This window comes from Pipistrellus kuhlii, unplaced genomic scaffold (genome assembly GCF_014108245.1).
Source record: "Pipistrellus kuhlii isolate mPipKuh1 unplaced genomic scaffold, mPipKuh1.p scaffold_m20_p_21, whole genome shotgun sequence".
NCBI classification, from domain to species: Eukaryota; Metazoa; Chordata; class Mammalia; order Chiroptera; family Vespertilionidae; genus Pipistrellus; species Pipistrellus kuhlii.
Window position 1 is genome coordinate 310363 of NW_023425520.1, and position 19095 is coordinate 329457.

Consider the following 19095-nt stretch of genomic DNA (forward strand, 5'->3'; position numbering starts at 1 on the left):
ACCATCCCTTCCACTGAACTCCTTTATTCATTCAACAAACAGCCCAGAGTCCCCTCTGTGCCCACCCTGCCCAGCCCCCATGGAGCCTCCAGAGCAGAAGAGACAGCTGGCGGGTCGGCACCCCAGCCCTATGGTCAGCAGGAAGCACAGGCCTTGCGGGTGTAGTGGGAGCACACGAAGGAAGGCTGCGGGGAGGTGACTGACAGCTGGGGTTTGAGAGGTGAATGCAGGTTTTCCAGGGAGGCTAAGTGGCAGCAAAGCCTTGCAGGCAGCTGAGAAGGTTTGGTGGGGCTTAACCTGCACAAGCCACCACAAGTGGGCTTTGCACAGCCGAGGAGCCAGCATTTGGAACTGGGGCCCAGAGAGGGGAAGCAACCTGCCCATTGTCACACAGCAAATAAGTGGCTCCAACGAACTCTGTCCTCTGAGCTTCCTCACTGTCGCCATGATGTTCCCTCTGCCAAGAATGCCTTTCCTTCCCTCAGCTGCTGAAAAGCTCCTGTCAGAGTCATCAGTGTGTAATCCTCTGATCAAGAGAGAAAGGCCCCAGTGTACAGGCGGGGAAACAAGCCCTGGGGTACAGTTAGGGTGGACGGGGACCCCAGCATCTCCTGGCCCTTCACACAGTCCCAGTCAAACTTGCTCTTCCAAAACGTAAATTTCCAACCAGAGCAGCGGCTCCTGTCCTTGGCTTCCTCCAGTGAGAGCAGGATGGGCAAACAGAAGACTGCGCTCATATACATTTAAAGCTACACAACGTCCCTACTGGAAGCTAGTCAGGGAAGACAGTCTCTGAGAGGATAGGGAAATGGGAGGAGCTTAAATGTGGCCCCGCCCCGCTGGGAGCAGGGCTTGGGCCGTCTGTCTTGAATATTTACAAGTTCCAATGGCCACGAAGCTGCCACCCTCGCTCCACAAGCCAGGGGTGCCCCCAAACTCAGTGTCATTTGACTCATGGGGGTCTCCGTGAAGCAGGTGGCAGCATCCTGCCCAAACTCGCGAGGCCCGTCCATGGCGACAAGAACCCAGAGGTGCGGGAGATATAAAAACCACAGTGAGTGAGGGTCTCCCTCCAGACACGCAGGGAAGCTGTGCATCTCATGCTTCCGCACGCTACCCGCGACTTGCACTCCACAGCGCCTCCAGCTGGGGGCCCAGGGTGCTGAAGGATGGGCGGTCTTGTGGGCTAGGAGCCCAGCACAGCTTCATGAGCTCATGAACCTGGAGGGAGGGGGTGAGGAGGAGGAGACATCAGGTCACAAGGCAGTGGTGGGAAGGACATGACTCTTGTTCTAAAATACACTTAGACTCCCTCCCTCCCTGCTCCAAAGCCTCCCATGGCTCCCTAAGGGTCTCAGAACAGAATCTCACCTTCCTCTGCCTCCTTCCCTCCATCACTCCTCCCTTCTCCCAGGCAGCCACACCGTTATTTACACGCACCAAGCTCCTTCCCACCTCGGGGCCTTACAGCTGCTGATTCCTCCATGGATGGGCTCCTCTTCTTGTACCACCTCCTCTGAGAGGTCCTCCCTGGCCATCCCTCCCTGACCACCTCCCCGTTCACCTCTTTCCCACCAGCATGGCTTTCTTTTTCTTTTTAAATATATTTTATTGATTTTTTACAGAGAGGAAGGGAGAGAGATGGAGAGCTAGAAACGTCAATGAGAGAGAAACATCGACCAGCTGCCTCCTGCACACCCCCACCAGGGATGTGCCTGCAACCGACGTACATGCCCCCGACTGGAATCGAACCTGGGACCTTTCAGTCCGCAGACCGACGCTCTACCACTGAGCCAAACCGGTTTTGGCAATATTTGTGTTGATTTTAAGATTGAGAGGAAGGGAGAGGGAGAAACATCCATTGGCTGCCTCCTGCATGCTCCCTACTAGGGATCAAGCCTGCAACCTGGGCGTGTGCCCTGAGCCCGGAATGGAAGCAGCAACCTTTCTGTGCGCAGGATCATGCCCAGCCAACGGAGCCACACGGGCCAGGGCCCCTCCAGAATGTTCCCGCTGGTTTCCGCTGGTGACTGGGAGGGCCCTGCTGAGTCCCCAGCTTTAGAACACAGTCGTGGCTCCACATCTGTGGCCCAAACGAATGACCAAGTGCCTGGCAGAAACTTGCACAAAAGTTGTGATGATCGCCCTGGCTGGTATGCTCAGTAGTTAGAGCGTTGTGCCATGCACCAAAGAGTCGTGGGTTCAATTCCTGGTCAAGGGAGTGCACCGAGGTAACCAATTGATGTGTCTCTTTCACATTGATGTTTCTCTCTCTCTCTCTCTCCCTTCCTTCCTCTCCCTCCCTCCCTTCCACTCTCTCTAAGAATCAATGGAAGCCAAAACCGGTTTGGCTCAATGGATAGAGTGTCGGTCTGCGGACTGAAAGATCCCGGGTTCGATTCCGGTGAAGGGCATGTACCTTGGTTGCAGGCACATCCCCAGTAGGGGGTGTGCAAGAGGCAGTTGATCGATGATTCTCTCTCATCGATATTTCTAACTTCTATCTCTCTCTCTTCCTCTCTGTAAAAAATCAATAAAATATATATTTTTAAAAAAGATCCATAAAAATCAACGGGAAAATTTTGCTCTGGTGAGGACTAACAAAAACCACAAAGCTGTGGTGATAAACATGAGCCCCGCAATTTGGGCTTCCCCACCCTGTGAGGCACTGCTGTCTCCCTCTTGGATGGGGGTCACTGTGGCTCTGAAAACGCTCAGCCTCACGCCCCCGCGGAGCAGGCGGCGGGGAGACGCAGGGGGGCCAGCGGGCTTGCCCAAGACCCCTCCTCCGAGCACTCACCTCAGCAGGGCAGGCTGGAGGCGCAGGCAGCCTCTGGCCCTCGGCCAGCAGGTCCAGGAGGCGGCAGAGAGCCGGGACATCTCGCTCGCATCCCATCATCCGCAGGAACTCCTGGGCCAGAGGAACGGGGTGATGGGGGGTGAGCCCTCCTGCAGGGAGGGGGGCTCGCCCTGGCGGGGGTAGGGGAGGGTCCTCTGTGACGGGAGGGCTGCCTGAGGGGAGGCGGCCAGCCTAGAGAGCGGGCGGGAGAAGGAGGGTGCCAGGGGCTCAGGGCGCGCACTCACCGCGGAAGGGCTGCGGCTCTTGTCGCTGTAGGTGAACAGCTCGTACAGAACCACCCCGAAGCTCCAGACGTCTGACTGGCGCGAGAAGATGTTGTCGGAGAGGGACTCCGGGGCGTACCTGGAGGGGCCAGGGGGCCTTAGGGTGCGAGTGGGGGCCGAGGACAGGAAAGGAGCAGCACTGGGCTGTCCAGGGCAGGTGGGCTGCACTATAGGAAGGTCAGACTCCAGCTCCAGGCTCAGGTCCCCTGACTGTGGGATGGAGCTCAATCTGTGGCCACAGGCCGGGACCTGGGGGCGGGGAGGGGGTGTTGGGGGGAGGTGGGTACTGTCAACTCTGTGTTGTGGGGACGGGAGGGGCCAGTGCTGAGGGGGCGGGGCCAGTGCTGAGGGGGAGGGGCCGGGCTGAAGGGCCGGAGCCGGGGCTGTGGGTGGGGCAGGCCTAGGGTGGGCCCAGGACAGTAAGGAAAAGGGGAGAAGGGGCCAGATCAGAGCAGGGGAAGCAAAGGAGGGGCCCGGATAGAGGAGAGGAGAAGCAGGGGACTAGGGCGGGCTCAGGGTGTAGCTGCCGCTGTGGGCGGGACCAGTGCCCTGGGAGGGGGTGGCCAGGGAGGGAGAAGCCTGTGGGGAAGAGGGCCGGGCTGAAGCGGGTTTCCCACCAGAAGATGGGGCTTTGGCCTGGTTCCCGGACAACATAATAGTCTTTGTCCAGGGGCAGCAGCTTGGCGAGGCCGAAGTCAGCGATCTTGACGTGCGTCTCGCTCTCCACCAGGATGTTGCGTGCTGCCAGGTCGCGGTGCACACAGCGGCGGGAGCCCAGGTACTCCATGCCCTGCGGCCGGACATGGGGTACAGAGTGTGACTCAGCAAGGGTCCCCGAGCCTGACCTGGATCCAGCCCCAGTCCCAACCCAGATCCCAAGCCTAACCCCATTCTGCCCCATCCTACGCTCCAGTCCTGACCTTAGCCCAAACTCAACCTCACCCGCCAACCAGACCTGGACCCCAAGTCAGCTTTCCCAGGCTCCTCAGACTCCCACCCAAGGCTAGCCGGCTGGGCCCGCAGGTCCCTGGCTTCCCGCACCTTGCAGATCTGCGAGGCGTAGAGCAGCAGGCGGCCGGCGTCCAGGCGCGCCCGGTGCCGCTGCAGGAAGTCGCGCAGGCAGCCGCTGGGCAGGTACTCCATGACCAGCCGCAGGCTCTGGCGGCCTAGGAGGTGGGGAGGCGGAGGCGGAGGCGTCACCCGGGGCCCAGCTCTCTCTACTCCCTTCCCCACTCTTCCCCCTGTTCAGAGTGGGACCTTCCTGGACTCAGTGTTGCTTTCTACAAAGCTAGAAGCTCAGTGCTTGAAATGTGGCGGCTGTCGCAGCCCTGGCTTAGTCAGGAAGGACATCCAGTCTAATTAGCATTTTATAGACTAGAGACCTGGCGCACAAAATTCGTGAGGGAGGGAGTCCCTCAGCCTGGCCTGCACCTTCTCCAATCTGGGACCCCTCGGGGGATGTCTGACTTCAAGTTTAGGCCCAACCAGCAGTCAGACATCCCTCTCACAATCCAAGACCACTGGCCCCTAACTGCTCATCTGCCTGATTGCCCCTAACTACTCTGCCTGCTGGCCTGCTCTCTCCCAACAGTCCTCCCCTTGCTGGCCTTCTTGCCCCCAACTGACCCCTCACTGACCTGATAGCCCCCAACTGCTCTCCCTTCCTGGCCTGATCACCCCTAACCACCTCTGCCTTGACCGCAATTCCTTGGCTTTGTCCAAAAGGACGTCTGGAAGGTCTCCTGGAAGGCCTCCCGGTTTAATTAGCATATTACCCTTTTATTAGTATAGATAGGTGGGAAGGCAACAACTCCTATTGCTGAAGTCTCTTGAATACTTCCTACCAGGTATACTGACTCACTGACACCTCATCATGACCCATTTTTCAGGTGGGAATATTGAAACTCAGAAAAATCACCATCCAAGGTCAGCCCTGGGGGCAGGGCTGGAAGCCATAGCGAGGAATAAATAACAGTGTCTACGGCACCCGCTGGGGCTCCCAGACTCCCCCAAAGCGGCACTGAGGGGTGATGGGGAAGTGGGCTTTGGGGCGGGGTGCACCTGGGCCGTAGCTGACCCCGCGGTACTTGACAATGAAGTCGCTGTGCAGGGCTTTGAGGATCTGGATCTCCCGCTGGAAGTCCCTCTGCTGGTCCGGCCCGCTGTGCTGCAGCTGCTTCACCGCCACCAGGGCGCCCGTGTTGTCTCCCAGCGGGTCGTAGCGGCACAGCTCCACGCTGCCGAAGTTGCCCTGAGGGAGAGCAGGGCTGGTGTCCGCGCCCAGGTGCCACCCTGCCCACCCCAGCCCGGCCCGGCCCACCTCACCTTGCCCAGCTGTGCAATGTACTTGAGGTGTCTCTCCTCGAAGATGGTGGGGTCCTGGCAGGCGTAGAGCTGGGCGCCATTCCACAGCCCATCGTGGGGCGCCAGGGCACCAGGTGTGGGGTCCGAAAGCAGCTCATAATCTGGGGGCCGCAGACAGGGATCTGTTATGTGACTTCAGTCTGCAGGCACACCCTTTCTGTGCACAGGGCCACCGCGAGCCAGAGGGTACTGTGTAGGGCTGAAGCAGTGCCCGCTGGGCCCAGGCAGGGCCCTCAGGCAGGGCACACCCTGTGCAACCACACGTGGCTGTGGGCATTGAAGGGCCTTCCCAGACTCCACTGGTGTGAGCTGTGGTCACATGACTGAGCTCAGACGGATGAGGGTGATGCACTCTGTACCCCTCCAGGCCTGGCACGTGGAAACCTAGAATGGGACCCTCCACGTTCTTAACTACAGAGGACCCAACAGAGGCCTGAGGTCCGGGGGTGGGTCCACAGAGAGGTGCCTGTTGGCCTGGACACCACCCTCACGGAATGAGAGCTACACTCCCAGCATGCTCAGCCTTGAGCTCAGGTGCCTGTTTGTTACAGCTGCCGTCAAACTGACCGTTACAGCGGACGGTTACGGGACCCACACGCCCATCTTTCTAGGCACACCGATTGGGCTCTGCTCCCACGGGGCCCGATACCACACGCAGGCGCTGCCCACCCCGTGGCCGGGGCAGCACCTGATGTGATGAGGCTGTTCAGGTCGCGGATGACGGCGCGGAAGGAGGGCCTGTGGTCCGGCTCGTAGGCCATGCACTGTTGGATCAGCAGGGCCAGCTCCATCCACTTAGGGGCAGGCAGCTGCTGCCGCTCCTCGTAAAACTGGAGCTTCTGAGGATGGAAGGAGGAGCCAGTCACCCCGGTGCCCCCTCGGGAGGCCTTCCCAGACCCACCCACCCTCCCCAAGCTGTCCAAGGGGAAACGCTGACCTTGGCGGGCTCCAGGGTGCTGATGGGCATCGTGACACCGCTGAACACCTCCCAGACGGTGGCCCCGAAGCCCCACTTGTCAGCTTCCAAGCCAAGTGTCCGGCCCTCCTGCAGGCACTCAGGGGCCACCCAGGGGATCCTGTCAGTGAGCACTGGGGGGAGGGGGGAGGAGATGGCAGCAGGGATCACTTCCTTGCCCCACGGGGTCCATCCCTCCCCCAGCCCTCTGCACTTACTCTCCAGGCTGAGCACCGTGGGGCTGACCCCAGGGTCGCTCAGCTTGATGAAGGGCGGGCTCCCGTCAGTCCCCTCCCGAGCCAGGAGCACCTTCCGGGCGGAGACATTGCCGTGCGGGAGGCCTTTGTCCTCCTAAGGGGGCCGGGTGTGCGGGAATGCCAGGGAGGGTCTGATGGGTGACTATGCTGGCTGCTGACTGCTACACACCCTGCAAAGCCCCTCTGGGCTGCGCCGGCCATACTCCGGAATCTTCCCCAGAACACTGGCAGCCTGACTGGCTTCCTCTAGCCCACCCCCTATTCCCTGACGATGGCACTCCCCTTCTCAAACGCTGCTCTCCCACCCGGAGGCTCCCCAGGGGCTTCAGGATAAGGTCAGAGGTCCTCAGCCTGGCGTTCAAGGCCTTCTGAAGCCCAGCCCTGTGCCTTCTTCCCATGAGCTCGCTCTCTCTCTCTCTCTCTCTCTCTCTCTCTCTCTCTCTCTCTCTTTCACACCTACACACACACACACACACACACACACACACACAATCTCCTGCCAAGCGAACGGAATGATGCCCCCAGACCCTCTTCACTGTACGGCCTTGGCCCAGGCTGTCCCCTCAGCCGGACACGCCCTCCTTGCTTTCTCCTCACCAGGAACTCCAACTCAACCTTCCAGCCTCCCCCCCACACCCCCACACCCCGCTCTTCGGGAAGGCTTCCCCCCCGACCCAGCCTTATGGCTCACTGCTCCCCAATATCCAGACAACCCGCTGCCCCTTCCTCTGCTCTGGCATCTCTGAGCCTGTGCATAGGCTTTGCCCTCTGTCTAAGATGCCTCCCCTAGCACACTGCTCCCCACACCCCTGAGCCCGCCCTCCACGCCCTCTCCCTTCTGGGAAGGGAGGACGGAGCAGGCAGAGGAGCACTCACCAGGTAGTTGAGAGCGTAGGCCAGCTGCTTGACCACCTGAAGCTTCCAGCTGGCGGGCACCAAGTGGCCGCACTTGCGGAGGTACGTGTCCAGGGCTCCCAGGTGGACAAATTCCTGCACCATGACGCCTGGTGGCCGCACAGGGAAGGGCGGGGCTGCACGGTGGGCAACAGGCTCCGCCTCCACTCGGCCTCAGCAGTCACCACACTCTGTGCTCTGCCTGTCCCCTCCCCTCTCCTCCATCCTCACCCTGCTCCCCTCCCCCCTCCCCTCCTCCCTCCTCAGAGCTCTCTGCCTGGAGTGCCCGGCAGGCCCTGAGCTCTCTGTATCTCACACCCAGCCCTTGGTGCATTCGGTGGCTTCTGCCTAGAACACCCCCTTCTCTCCCTCCCCTGACTCCTCCTCATCCTCACCGCCCACACCATCGCCTCCTCTCTGAGCCCTGTGGGTGCCTCTGGCCGCCCCGGCGCCCTGCACTGTCCCCATGCCACACCATCACCTGTCACCTGGCCGGCCCGGCACGCCCTCGGCCGTGCACCAGCTCCCGGATGAGCTAATGGGTGGGGTGGAGGCCTGGGGAGGCGATGGCCCTGACCGAGCTGCAGCAGGGCGGACAGTGAAGTGACCTTGGAACCCAGGGCTGGCTGGACATGCTGTGGGGCTGGGTGTTGGTGGAGCCTGGAGTGGCGATTGAGGGGTCTTTGTACATGAGGGGCCCTGGATGTGTATTCCGAATGCTGCCATGGAGAGGCTCCGGGAGGCGGTGGGGGTGGGGGGTGGGGGTGGGGGACGGGGAGTCTCTTACTGTCTCCGGCCATGCACACGCCATGAAGCAGCACGAGATGCTGGTATGACACTTGGCTCATCAGACTCGCTGCTTCCAGGAATGACTGGGGAGGTCAGGAGGGAGAGAAGATGCCTGGGTTCCTCTCACTCCAGGTTCCGACCAGCGACCCCACACTTACAGCTCACACGCCTGCCCTAGGAGGAGGCCTGGCCCCCACTCTTTCTGGGCCTGGGTCCCACTGTGAGTGGACACTGCACTCCATAGTATAATTTTCTGATGGCGGCTGGAAGTGGGCACCGTAGTGTGCCTCCAATCTCTCACAGGTAAGTGGGAGGTTTGGAGGTTAAGCAAGGCCCAGCCCCTCTGATGCCTCCACCGACACCACTCCCTGTCCTTTGCACGCTCCTCTCTAGCCCACTGGCCTCCTCACTGGTCCTCAGATGTGCCCTGCTCGGTCCCGCCTCAGGACCCTTGCACTGGTTAGTTGCACTCTTCCCATTGGCATTGGCGTTCCCGGACTCTTCCGTACTCCATCCTTCGGAGAGGCTGTGGCTACAGTTCTGTGTTCTAAAACGCCTCTGATCCCGTGACCCGCTCTGCAGCCAGCCCTGGCCCCAAAGGCCTGGTCCCCACCAGCTCACCTCCATGCAGTGCTTATGTTTCCCGTCCAGCACTTTGAGCAGCACCTCCGTCTCCCGAGGCTCCCCATCCACAGTCTCGTGGCGACAGCCCCGGTAGATCCTGGTGAAGGACCCATGACCCAGGTTCTCCCGCTGGAGGGTGAGGGAACAACAGGAGAGGCCGGTAAGGGGATCCCGACCCTCCCACCCCCACCACCCCTCTCGCCCCATGTTACAGATGCTGGAGCAGACGCACAGAGAGGTCACGTCACATGCCTGAGGCCACACAGCAGAGAGGGATGCAGACCGGGTCTCTGACTCCAGCGGAGGGGCCCCCTCCACCCCCGGTCCCTGAGGCTCCTCACCCACTCCAGGCTGTCCGCGGCGATCTTGTGAAATGTCATCTGACTCAGCTGGCACCCCCCGTGGGGCTGGACAGGGGACGATGTGGGTGGGCTGCAGCCTCTCCGGACCACAATCAGGTTGGACTTTTCTACGAGGCGCGGGGGTGGAGAGAGAAAAACCAGAGGTCAGAGGTCAGAGGTCAGAGGTCAGAGGCCCTCAACGGTTCGCTCGCTTCCTGTCGTCGTTTGGAAGTCTCCCCAGGAAGCCGGCCCTGCGGTGAGGACGGCAGGACCCGTGGTTCACGGGAGAGGAGACTCCTGGCAGCCCCCGAGGTGAGGAAACAGAGAGGGCAAGAACCTGGGGGCTTGGGGTGCCAATGAGCAACCAGCTCTATGGCAAGGTGACCAGGTGTCCCGATTTTGGGCGGGGCTGTCCCAATTTTTAACAATTTGTCCTGTGTCCTGCGGCGTTTTAAAAAAAGTCCCGATTTTTTGAAAAAAATTGTTAAAAATTTTTGGAGACTAATTGTTAAAAATCGGGTCTGTCCCGCCAAAAGCGGGACGTCTGGTCACCTTACTCTATGGTCAACCTGTCTCCGTGTTGCCCCGGTCTCCACAGAGCCACCCCATCCCAGGGGTTTGTCTGAGAGTGAACGCACCCAGAGGGGAGGGCAAACGATGGAGAGAGATGAAGTGCTGGTGACCTCCCTCCCTCAGAGTCTGGATTCCGCTGTGCCTGAGACTGTGATCCACCCCACAAGCCATCACATCAGCGTTTCTTCCCTCAACCACGTTGCATTTCCTGCCACTGGCCACCCAAGAGCTGTGACACCCGGAAGAGCAGGGCCCCAGAGAGACTCCTCAGCTCAAGGGAGAGGGCAGGCTCACCTTTGGGTCTGGGGGGGCAGCAGAAGGTGAGGTTCAGGGCAACCCCGTCCACATGCAGACCACCGTCCCAGCAGGCCGCCAGGAGCTCCCGGAGACTGCTGTGGGGCCGGCCCAGCCCAGCCAGGGAGAAGGTTCCTGTGGGGTCGCACCGGATGAGGCAGCCCTTGTAATTGCGGCCCAGCGGGGTCTGCAAGGAGGAGTGGCCCCTGAGTGGGGAGCAGGCAGCTCGGGCCACGCTCTCTCCCTCTTTCTTGAGCACCACGGGCTCATCTTTTTCTTTTTTTAAAATATATTTTATTGATTTTTTAACAAGAGAGTAAAGGAGAAGGATAAAGAGTTAGAAACATCGATGAGAGAGAATCATCGATCAGCTGCCTTCTGCACACCCCCTACTACCCAGGTACATGCCCTTGACCGGAATCGAACCTGGGACCTTTCAGTCCGCAGGCTGATGCTCTATCCACTGAGCCAAACCGGTTTCGGCAAACCACGGGCTCATCTTGATCTCCAAGCCTTCGCACATGCTGTTTCCCTCCACTGGGCACGTCTTTTCCCTTCCCTTCTTCAGGAAGCACATGCTCACACGCCTTTCGGGACGCGACTCAAATCTCTCCTCCTCCAGGAAGCCCTCCCTGACCTCCTGGCTCCTGGTGGTGGACCAACCTGGACACACACAGTGAGGAGGAAGCTGTCGAAATCCTGGGGGCTGCGGCGGAGAACGTAGGAGCCAGGGAGGGAGCCACCAGTCTTGAGCTTGTTGATGGCAAAATCCAGGCTTGGGGGAAGGTGGGAGGGAGCCACGTTTGCAAGACAAAGAGATGGAGGCAGAGGAACCAAGCACTATGGTCAACCTGGGTTCTAATTCTGGTCTCTGGGATCCTCACCAGGTAACATTCCCTCCCTCCCCGCCGCCCCATGTAAAATGGACCAAATGATTAAGCAGGAGGAAATGGCCTGGGACCCCAGACGTCAGAGGGAGGGACACAGTTGGTGGCCTGGGCGCAGAAAGGAGACCCAGCCTCTTTGAGTGCTGACTATGCAGCAGTGGCTGTCCAGCACTTGACCCCTGGTCCAGGGCTGAGGAAGGCGAGGACATTGAGGCACCAGGAAGGGGAGTGACCAGGGTTTGGACCTGGTGGAACAGGCTTCCGAGGGCGGCGGGTATGCAAGGCGGGTCCTTACGTGATGGGGCCGTGGCACTGCTGCGCCACCTCCTCCAGCAGCCGCGGCGGCGCCACCTCCTTGCAGAAGTAGTGCTGGGAGTCCGTGGTCAGCCGGAAGTAGCCGTCCACGAGCGCCACGAAGGACAGGGAGGCCGGCAGCCCCGGGAACTCGGCCTCCTGCGAGGGGCCGGGCGAGGGCCGCGTTAGCGCCTGCGGTGGTCCTCGCTCCCGGGTAAGTCGGGAGAGGGAGGGCTTCCCGCACCCACCAGGATCTGGTTGTCCGTCCTGGTGATGGTGACCAGGCGATGCTCCCCAGCGGGGCCAGCGCGCGGGGCCTGCTTGATGCTGATGTCCACGATCTCTGGAAAGTCGCAGAAAGGCTGGAAGACCTGGGAGGGAGGAAGCGGAGGCCTGAGGGCGGGAGTCCGCTTCCTCGGAGCCCCCAAACTTCTTTTGGAAGCCTGAACCCTACCGACCCACACAATGAACCCCACAGCTCTCGGCCGGGCCCAGTCCATTCCTCTCCCACCTCGCCCCTGCCAAGCCCTCCTCTTCTGTTAATCACACCCCATTCGACCCCTCCCCTGCTCATCCCCAAATTCCCCCCACCCTGCCCCTGCCAAAACCCTCCTCCACCGAAACCGGTTTGGCTCAGTGGATAGAGCATCGGCCTGCAGACTGAAAGGTCCCAGGTTTGATTCCAGTCAAGGGCATGTATCTTGGTTGCAGGCACATCCCCAGTAGGGGGTGTGCAAAAGGCAGCTGATTGATCATTCTCTCTCATCAATGTTTCTAACTCTCTATCCCTCTCTGTAAAAAATCAATAAAAAAAAAAAAATATATATATATATATATATATATATATATATATATATATTTTTTTTTAAACCCTCCTCCATCTCTCAGTGGGAACCTTCCCTGAGCACCCCCCAACCCCCTTGCTTAGCTCCACTTTATTTTTCTCTCTTAGTCCAGTCGGAAGCCCTGCCCTTAGTCCCGCCTCCTCCCTGTACCATTGGTTAGCTCCGCCCAACCAGCGCCCTCCCTCTCAGCCCCGCCCATCCATTTTTCTCACTCCCGCCTCCTCACTCAGCCCCGCCCCTCACTCTGCTAGCCACTCCCTGAGCCCTCCCAGTCCCTCCTCCAGCTTGGGCCCCGCCCCAATAGCCCGCCCATTTCTGGCCCCGCCCCTGCCCAGATCTGTGGGCACCTCCTGTGTCCCTGGACTCCAGGCAATGCCGCTGCTCCCGGCCACGCGGAGCAGCCCCTTCGCGTCGGGACCGCCAGCAGACCCGGGGAGGCCCACAAGGAAGGTCTCCGTGGCCCTCGCCAGGTCCAGTCTCTCCAGGTCCATGATGTATTTGGCCATAAGCGAGTGTCTGTCAGCCTGGCAGGTGGCCACGCGGTGCAGGGCCTGGCGCACCCGCCTCCGGATGCGCCTCCGCGTCACGAAGCTCAGGCCCTGGATCAGGTCGCGCAGGCCAGGGGGCAGGCAGGTCTTGTAGCTGTGAGCGGAGGGGGGAAGGGGAAGGACAGGACGGGACTCTCAGCCACGTGAGGCAGGGACTGACAGGGACACACCCCCAACCCAGGCTTTAGTTGAGGGGCTGTAGTGTGGCCTGTCTGCAGGCATGAGGACACCCGCAGGGGCATGCAGGGGAGGAGGGCCTCAGCGTGGTGAAGGCCATTGGGGCCCACGGGACAGACAGGGACACAGGCAGGCCTTTGGGGGCAGGAGGCAGGGCCCTGGAGCCTCAGTGGGGCATGGGACTGGGTTGAGGCCTAGGTCTCACTGCAGGCTTGTAGGCAGGGAGCCTTCTGGGGTTCCTGAGCTCTGGGATGCCCTGGTGGAGCCATGTTTGCACACTCCCAGCTGGCAGCTGGGCTCCACAGTCCGGAGGCCCTCACCTGACGGTCTTCAGCAGCTCCTCCGGCCGCTGGGCCTGCTCACAGGCCATCCGAGCCAGGTCCAGCACCGCCAGGCTGAGACACTCGCCCTGCTCCTTCAGGCTGAGGCCCACTGGCAGGCGGCCACTCACCAGGTCATTGCGGTGCTGGGAGCCGGTCACAGCCCAACTGTGAGCCCTGAGGTGGCCTGTGGACCCCCACCCCTGGGCTGACCCCGGCCCCTGGGCTGACCCCCGCCCCTGGGCTGACCCCCGCCCCTGGGCAGATCCCCGCCTCTGAGCTGACCCCCGCCCCTGGGCTGACCCCCGCCCCTGGGAAGATCCCCGCCCCTGAGCTGACCCCCGCCCCTGGGCTGACCCCCGCCCCTGAGCTGACCCCCGCCCCTGAGCTGACCCCCGCCCCTGGGCTGACCCCCGCCCCTGAGCTGACCCCCGCCCCTGGGCTGACCCCCGCCCCTGGGCTGATCCCCGCCCCTGGGCTGACCCCCGCCCCTGGGCAGATCCCCGCCCCTGAGCTGACCCCCGCCCCTGAGCTGACCCCCGCCCCTGGGCTGACCCCTACCCCTGGGCTGACCGCCGCCCCTGAGCTGACCCCCGCCCCTGAGCTGACCCCCGCCCCTGAGCTGACCCCAGCCCCTGGGCTGACCCCCGCCCCTGAGCTGACCCCCGCCCCTGGGCTGACCCCCGCCCCTGGGTTGCCACAGGGAGGATCAGCCAAGGCCACCCCTGAGGTTGCTCTGCGGGCCCCCAGCCCTGGGCCAGGCCCCACCTGGACCCCTACCTGAGCAAACAGGTATTCCAGGACTGGCAGGTCAAGGATGGCGCTGGCCAAGTCCTTTCGAAGCCCGAAGCGGTGACACGTCTCTAGCCCAAACCAGTTGGGGAAGTAAAAGCTGTGGAGGGGAGGGGAGAACCCTGGAGTGTGGGGTATTGGCCGGGAAGAGGGGCGGGGAGGAGATAGAGGACTGTGCCAAGACCTCACAGAGCCCAGGGTGTGCCAGTGAATCGCTGTGTGACCTTGGGCAAGCTATCCACCCTCTCTGGCCTCAGTTTCCCTACAGTGATCACACCCTCCCTGGAGCACTCATTGTGAGGTACAGGGAAATGATTCGTTGTAGGATCACTGTTTCAAACTCCCATTTCCTAAGCTCTCCTCCGCCAAAGGCTGCAGGCAGTGCAAGGGGGGTACGGGGGGGCCGGGGGGCGGGGAGGAAGTGCTTCCTACCGGAGCCGGTAGACCAGGACCTGGGTGCCCTCGTCCTCCACGGAGAAGATGTGGCTCGGGGGGAACCAGCAGGACAGGTCCTCCAGCGCCAGGGCAAAGAGGGGGTGGTACACGGGCAGGATGCCTGAGGGGAGGCCCCCGTCAGCGCCCTCCTGGTCTCCATCTGTCCCCTGCAGCCCCCACGCAGTGCCACAGGGCTCCCTGGCACCTTCAACTATGACACTGCGCCACCCCTGCTCACACTCACTCACCATCTTCTCAGGCTCTCTCCCCCTCTCCCCAGAGTGTCTCTCCCCTGTACTCTCTACGTAAAGGATGATCAGCCGTTTTCCCTCCTGTGCTATCACACGCCATTCCCTCCTCCTCCCTTACCAAACTCCTACGCATCCCTCAAAGCCTCAGGCCCAATGCTGACTCACTCAGGCTGGCAGCTATTCTAGCTCCCAATCCGGGTCCCTCACTCCCACCCATCCCTCCGGCCCCGCATTTTTAAGGGCCCACTCACCGCTGGCCTTGGCGGCCCGAACACACAGCTCTTCAGCCGAGTGCTCCCCAAAGGAAAAGGTCAGGCGCTGAGGGGGCCCGGGGCCTCGAGGGGGCAGCAGCACGTGCAGGGCTCCGGGCTCGGAGGACGAGAGGCTGTAAGAGCGCTCAGGGATCAGCGGTGTCTCTTCACCGGGAGGTGCCATGAGCGCAGCCGCCTGGACAGAGAGAGGCAGGCCTGAGTTCTGGGCAGAGGGGCAGGACTACATAGAGTAAAACGTTGACAGAACGGGCTAATTTGGGCGGGGGGGGGGGGGGGTCCGTTAAAGCCAAAAGTCCATTATGTAATAAAGTGGGTTTTCTGAATGTGTACGTCAAAAAATTGACAGCCAAAACCGGCTTGGCTCAGCAGATAGAGCGTCGGCCTGCGGACTGAAAGGTCCCAGGTTCGATTCTGGTCAAGGGCATGTACCTTGGTTTCAGGCACATCCCCAATGGGGGGTGTGCAGGAGGCGGCTGATCAATCTTTCTCTCTCATCAATGTTTCTAGCTCTCTGTCTCTCTCCCTTCCTCTCTGTAAAAAAAAAATCAATAAAAATATGTTTTTAAAACTTGGCAAATTAGATAGTTTACCTGTTTCTGCTTATGTAGACACACTTGTGTAATTACAATTAAGCCACACCCGGCCGGTGTGGCTCAGAGGTTGAGCACTGATCTATGAACCAGGAGGTCATGTTTGGATTCCAGTCAGGGCACATGGGTGGTGGGCTGGAGCCCAGCAGGAATGCGTGCAGGAGGCAGCCCGTCAATGATTCTCTCTCCACATGGGATGTTTTTATCTCTCTCCCCCTCTTCCTTCCTCTCTGAAATCAATACAAATATATATATTTAAAAATTAAGTCAGTAGGGCCGAAACTGGTTTGGCTCAGTGGATAGAGCGCTGCCTTGCAGACTGAAGGGTCCGGGTTCGATTCCGGTCAAGGGCATGTGCCTTGGTTGCGGGCACATCCCCAGTAGCGGGTGTGCAAGAGGCAGCTGGTCGATGATTCTCTCTCATCGATGTTTCTAACTCTCTCTTCCTTTCTGTGAAAAATCAATAAAATTAAATTAAATTTAAAAATTTTTAATTAGTAGTGACAGTTTAATTTTATAGAAAAGTTTTCTACATCTATCGCTGTAACTTTACATTTATGCTGAGTAGGTCTAGTAAAGGCATCCGCCAGGCACAGACAGTGAGCTAACGCCCCGGGCGGGGTGGCTGGGGGCACACTTAACCCTGGCCTCTGCGGAAAGTCACACCAACAGACAGCAGAGCCAACGCGTGAGGTGGTGTGACCACGTGCTGGTCAGTCCCTGAACATCGTTTAGGAGCCGTGACTCCTAGATTTAAACATGTAAACTATAGCTGTAGATATGTAACATTTATTTATGTCAGCGAAATTATTAGTGTGGTTTTTTCCCCAACATATGGTCTATTCGCCAAAATTTGTTAAAAATAACAATGGATTGCCCTAGCTGGCTTGGTTCAGTGGATAGAGCATCGGCCTCTGGACTAAAGTCCCGGGTTTGATTTCGGTCAAGGGCATGTACCTTGATTGCTGGCTTGATTCTGGCCCCCGGTCAGGGCTCCTGTGTCTCTCTCACATGGATGTTTCTCACTCTCTGTCTCTTCCAATCCCTTCCACTCTCTCTAAAAATCAATAGAAAAAATATTTTGGGGTGAGAATGAAGCAAAAATAATAAAATAACAGTGAATTAATAACAACAACAAAAAACACCTGTTAGTTTAATTATTAGCAAGTCTTTGTTAAAAGCATTTTAAAATTAACAGGGTATTACTCTTCACATACAGACCAGAAATTTTGTCCATTATAGCCCAAATCTGTTCAATCGAGCTCCACAAAATGGTTTACTACACAAACCTCCTCGATTGAGAAAGGGGTGAGGGGTGGGACTGGGGGAGGAATAGAGATACTGCTGGGTGAGGTAGGAAATCGGCGGGGAAAAGAGAAAGAGAGGGACAGAAGTACACAGAGAGAACGAGGAAGAGATGGGGGAAAAGGGGGGGCGGGGGTTCTGAGTATGCAAGGTGGGTGAGGAGCCACAAGCCCCCAGGCGAGGTCTGTGCTGGGGGCTGGAAGATACTCTGCACCCAGGTTTGTGTGAACTCACACCAAACGCTCTTGTTAGTGCCCAAGGCAGACATCTCCAGTCCATCTGCAGCCTCTCTGACCCCCTCCTCCAGCCCCGGCCCCATGAAGGCAGGAGCAATTGATCACAGATGTACAGATTTGCCAACCAGGAAGCAGGTGGGTGCTGGCTTTTGCGCTTAAGGGTTTACAGGAGCAAGGATGTCCTCACCCCTTGTTGGAGGGAGTGATGCTCAAGCACTTCTGGCTGGAAGCTTCTGCATCTGCTGTGACTCATGCCCGGCGGGGAGACCCAGTCTGATGACTCTGCCCACAGAGGTCTCCGTGTCTGCCTCACCACCCTCTCTGGTCTCTATCACTCCTATCACTGAGTCCCTCAGGGCATCTCAGGCCCCAGGGCCGGAAGCCCAGGAGACTGACTCTCTCTCTCTCTCCCTCTGTCACCACTGGGGATCCCCAGAGCTTGGGGTACCTGGCTGGGGGAAAGTGAGGAAAATCAGGCAGGGGGTCAAGACCCACTTAAACTGCCTGGGTTAAGAAGATACAAAGAGAACGTTGGGGAAAACAAAATAATAGTGTTTTTTTAAATGTTACAAAATAACAGTAGGGAATGGGGGTAAGAGGGGACAGCAGTAATGTGTTTGTCACACACTCAGAATAACATCCTGGGGCTGGGATAGATGAAGACCCCAGGCTCTGGGTTCAAATCCCAGCCCCGGCCCCCCCCCATGTGACTCTCCCAGGGCTCCCACCACTGGGTCTCTCTGTCAGCTGTGAAATGGGCTGACACCTCACCCACCTCACTGAGGGGGTCCCCTGAGCCACCCAGGGGTGTCAGCCCATTTAATTTGCAGTAACGGACTCAAACCTTAGCGAGCAAGCACCAGACAAAGGCCAGCCAAAGCAGACAGGAAAGTCCCCTGGCAGGGTGGCTTAGTGGTTCCTGTCCGGGAGGGAGGGTGTGGTAGGGACAGGACTTTGCCCTAAAAACCCCTCTGTGCCACCCGCTCCCAGGCCAGTGATGGGAACATTCACAGCCCCGGAGCCTGGGGACCCCGTCACCCTCGGCAGGGACCACGGTCCTGCTTCTGACAGCCACCCTGGTCTTGTCCGACTTTGCACTTTCATAAAAACGGAATCACACAGCATGTCTTCTCTTTAAAATAAATCTTAAAAAAAAACAAAAACAAAAAACCCCACACGATTGTTTAAATATCGAAAGTGAAAAAAGGAGAACTCGGGGTGAAAACCCGGGTTTGGAGGACGAGAAAAATGCCCCTGTTTTGACACCAAAATTCCCACCTGCTGGGTCACCCCAGGCTCCGGGCAGGAACTGGTCCCCGAAGCTGGTACAGTGATCAATCGATCGGCACAGGCTCCCAGAGCTGGGCTGTGGAGTCTGTTTTATGCCCGCACAACGGAGGCCCCGAGCCAGGGCTTCCCGGCGTCCAAGCTCACATCACTCTCGCAGCCTCCCTCGCAGGCCTGGCGGCAAACTTGCCCTTGCTGTCACAGGACCCTCCACGCGCCCTGACATAACCATGCACCCCAACCCCTCCCCCCGGGCCCCGGCCAGAGCCTGTGGCACCACCAGATCTTACCTGGCAGGCGGGGACCCTGGGCCAGCGAGGGGAGGCAGAGCCGGGTGGCAGAGGGAGAAAAGTCCCGCTGGGCCCTTTCCTGTGTGGGCCCCTCGGCTTCCTGAGCGGCTGTCACTTACCGAAAGTCACCGCCTGTGGGGGACGGGGGCGGGGAGGCGAGAGGGCCCAGCTGGGGAGGGGCAGACATTTCCAGAAGCCCGCACAGCAGCGGGTCAGGCAGGGGTCTCGGTACGTCAACGGCTGAACTAGAGAAACGGGGACTGGCGCTCATGAAAAGAAGCACTGATCGTGTCCTGTTAACCGTGATGGATAACCGTGATGGTTCTGTGCCGGTTGGAGGAAGTGCTTTCTA

At 59.5% G+C, this 19095-nt stretch overlaps 1 protein-coding gene across 1 annotated transcript; it reads right to left on the reverse strand.

Moving 5' to 3' along the window:
- Nucleotides 1-13: 13 nt before the first annotated feature.
- Nucleotides 14-19095, reverse strand: JAK3 (Janus kinase 3). The gene is made up of 25 exons (XM_036450034.2): nt 18744-19095; nt 16583-16682; nt 15015-15210; nt 14510-14633; nt 14066-14177; nt 13286-13431; nt 12588-12882; nt 11644-11766; nt 11397-11554; nt 10878-10989; nt 10215-10401; nt 9348-9475; nt 9004-9135; nt 8381-8465; nt 7576-7703; nt 6661-6793; nt 6425-6576; nt 6176-6326; nt 5449-5588; nt 5185-5374; nt 4165-4289; nt 3741-3913; nt 3085-3202; nt 2801-2911; nt 14-1221 (listed from the first exon to the last, which is right to left on the reverse strand). Exons 3-25 carry the CDS (start codon nt 15196-15198, stop codon nt 1114-1116), a joined length of 3315 nt encoding a protein of 1104 aa, XP_036305927.1. The 5' UTR covers nt 15199-15210; nt 16583-16682; nt 18744-19095; the 3' UTR covers nt 14-1113.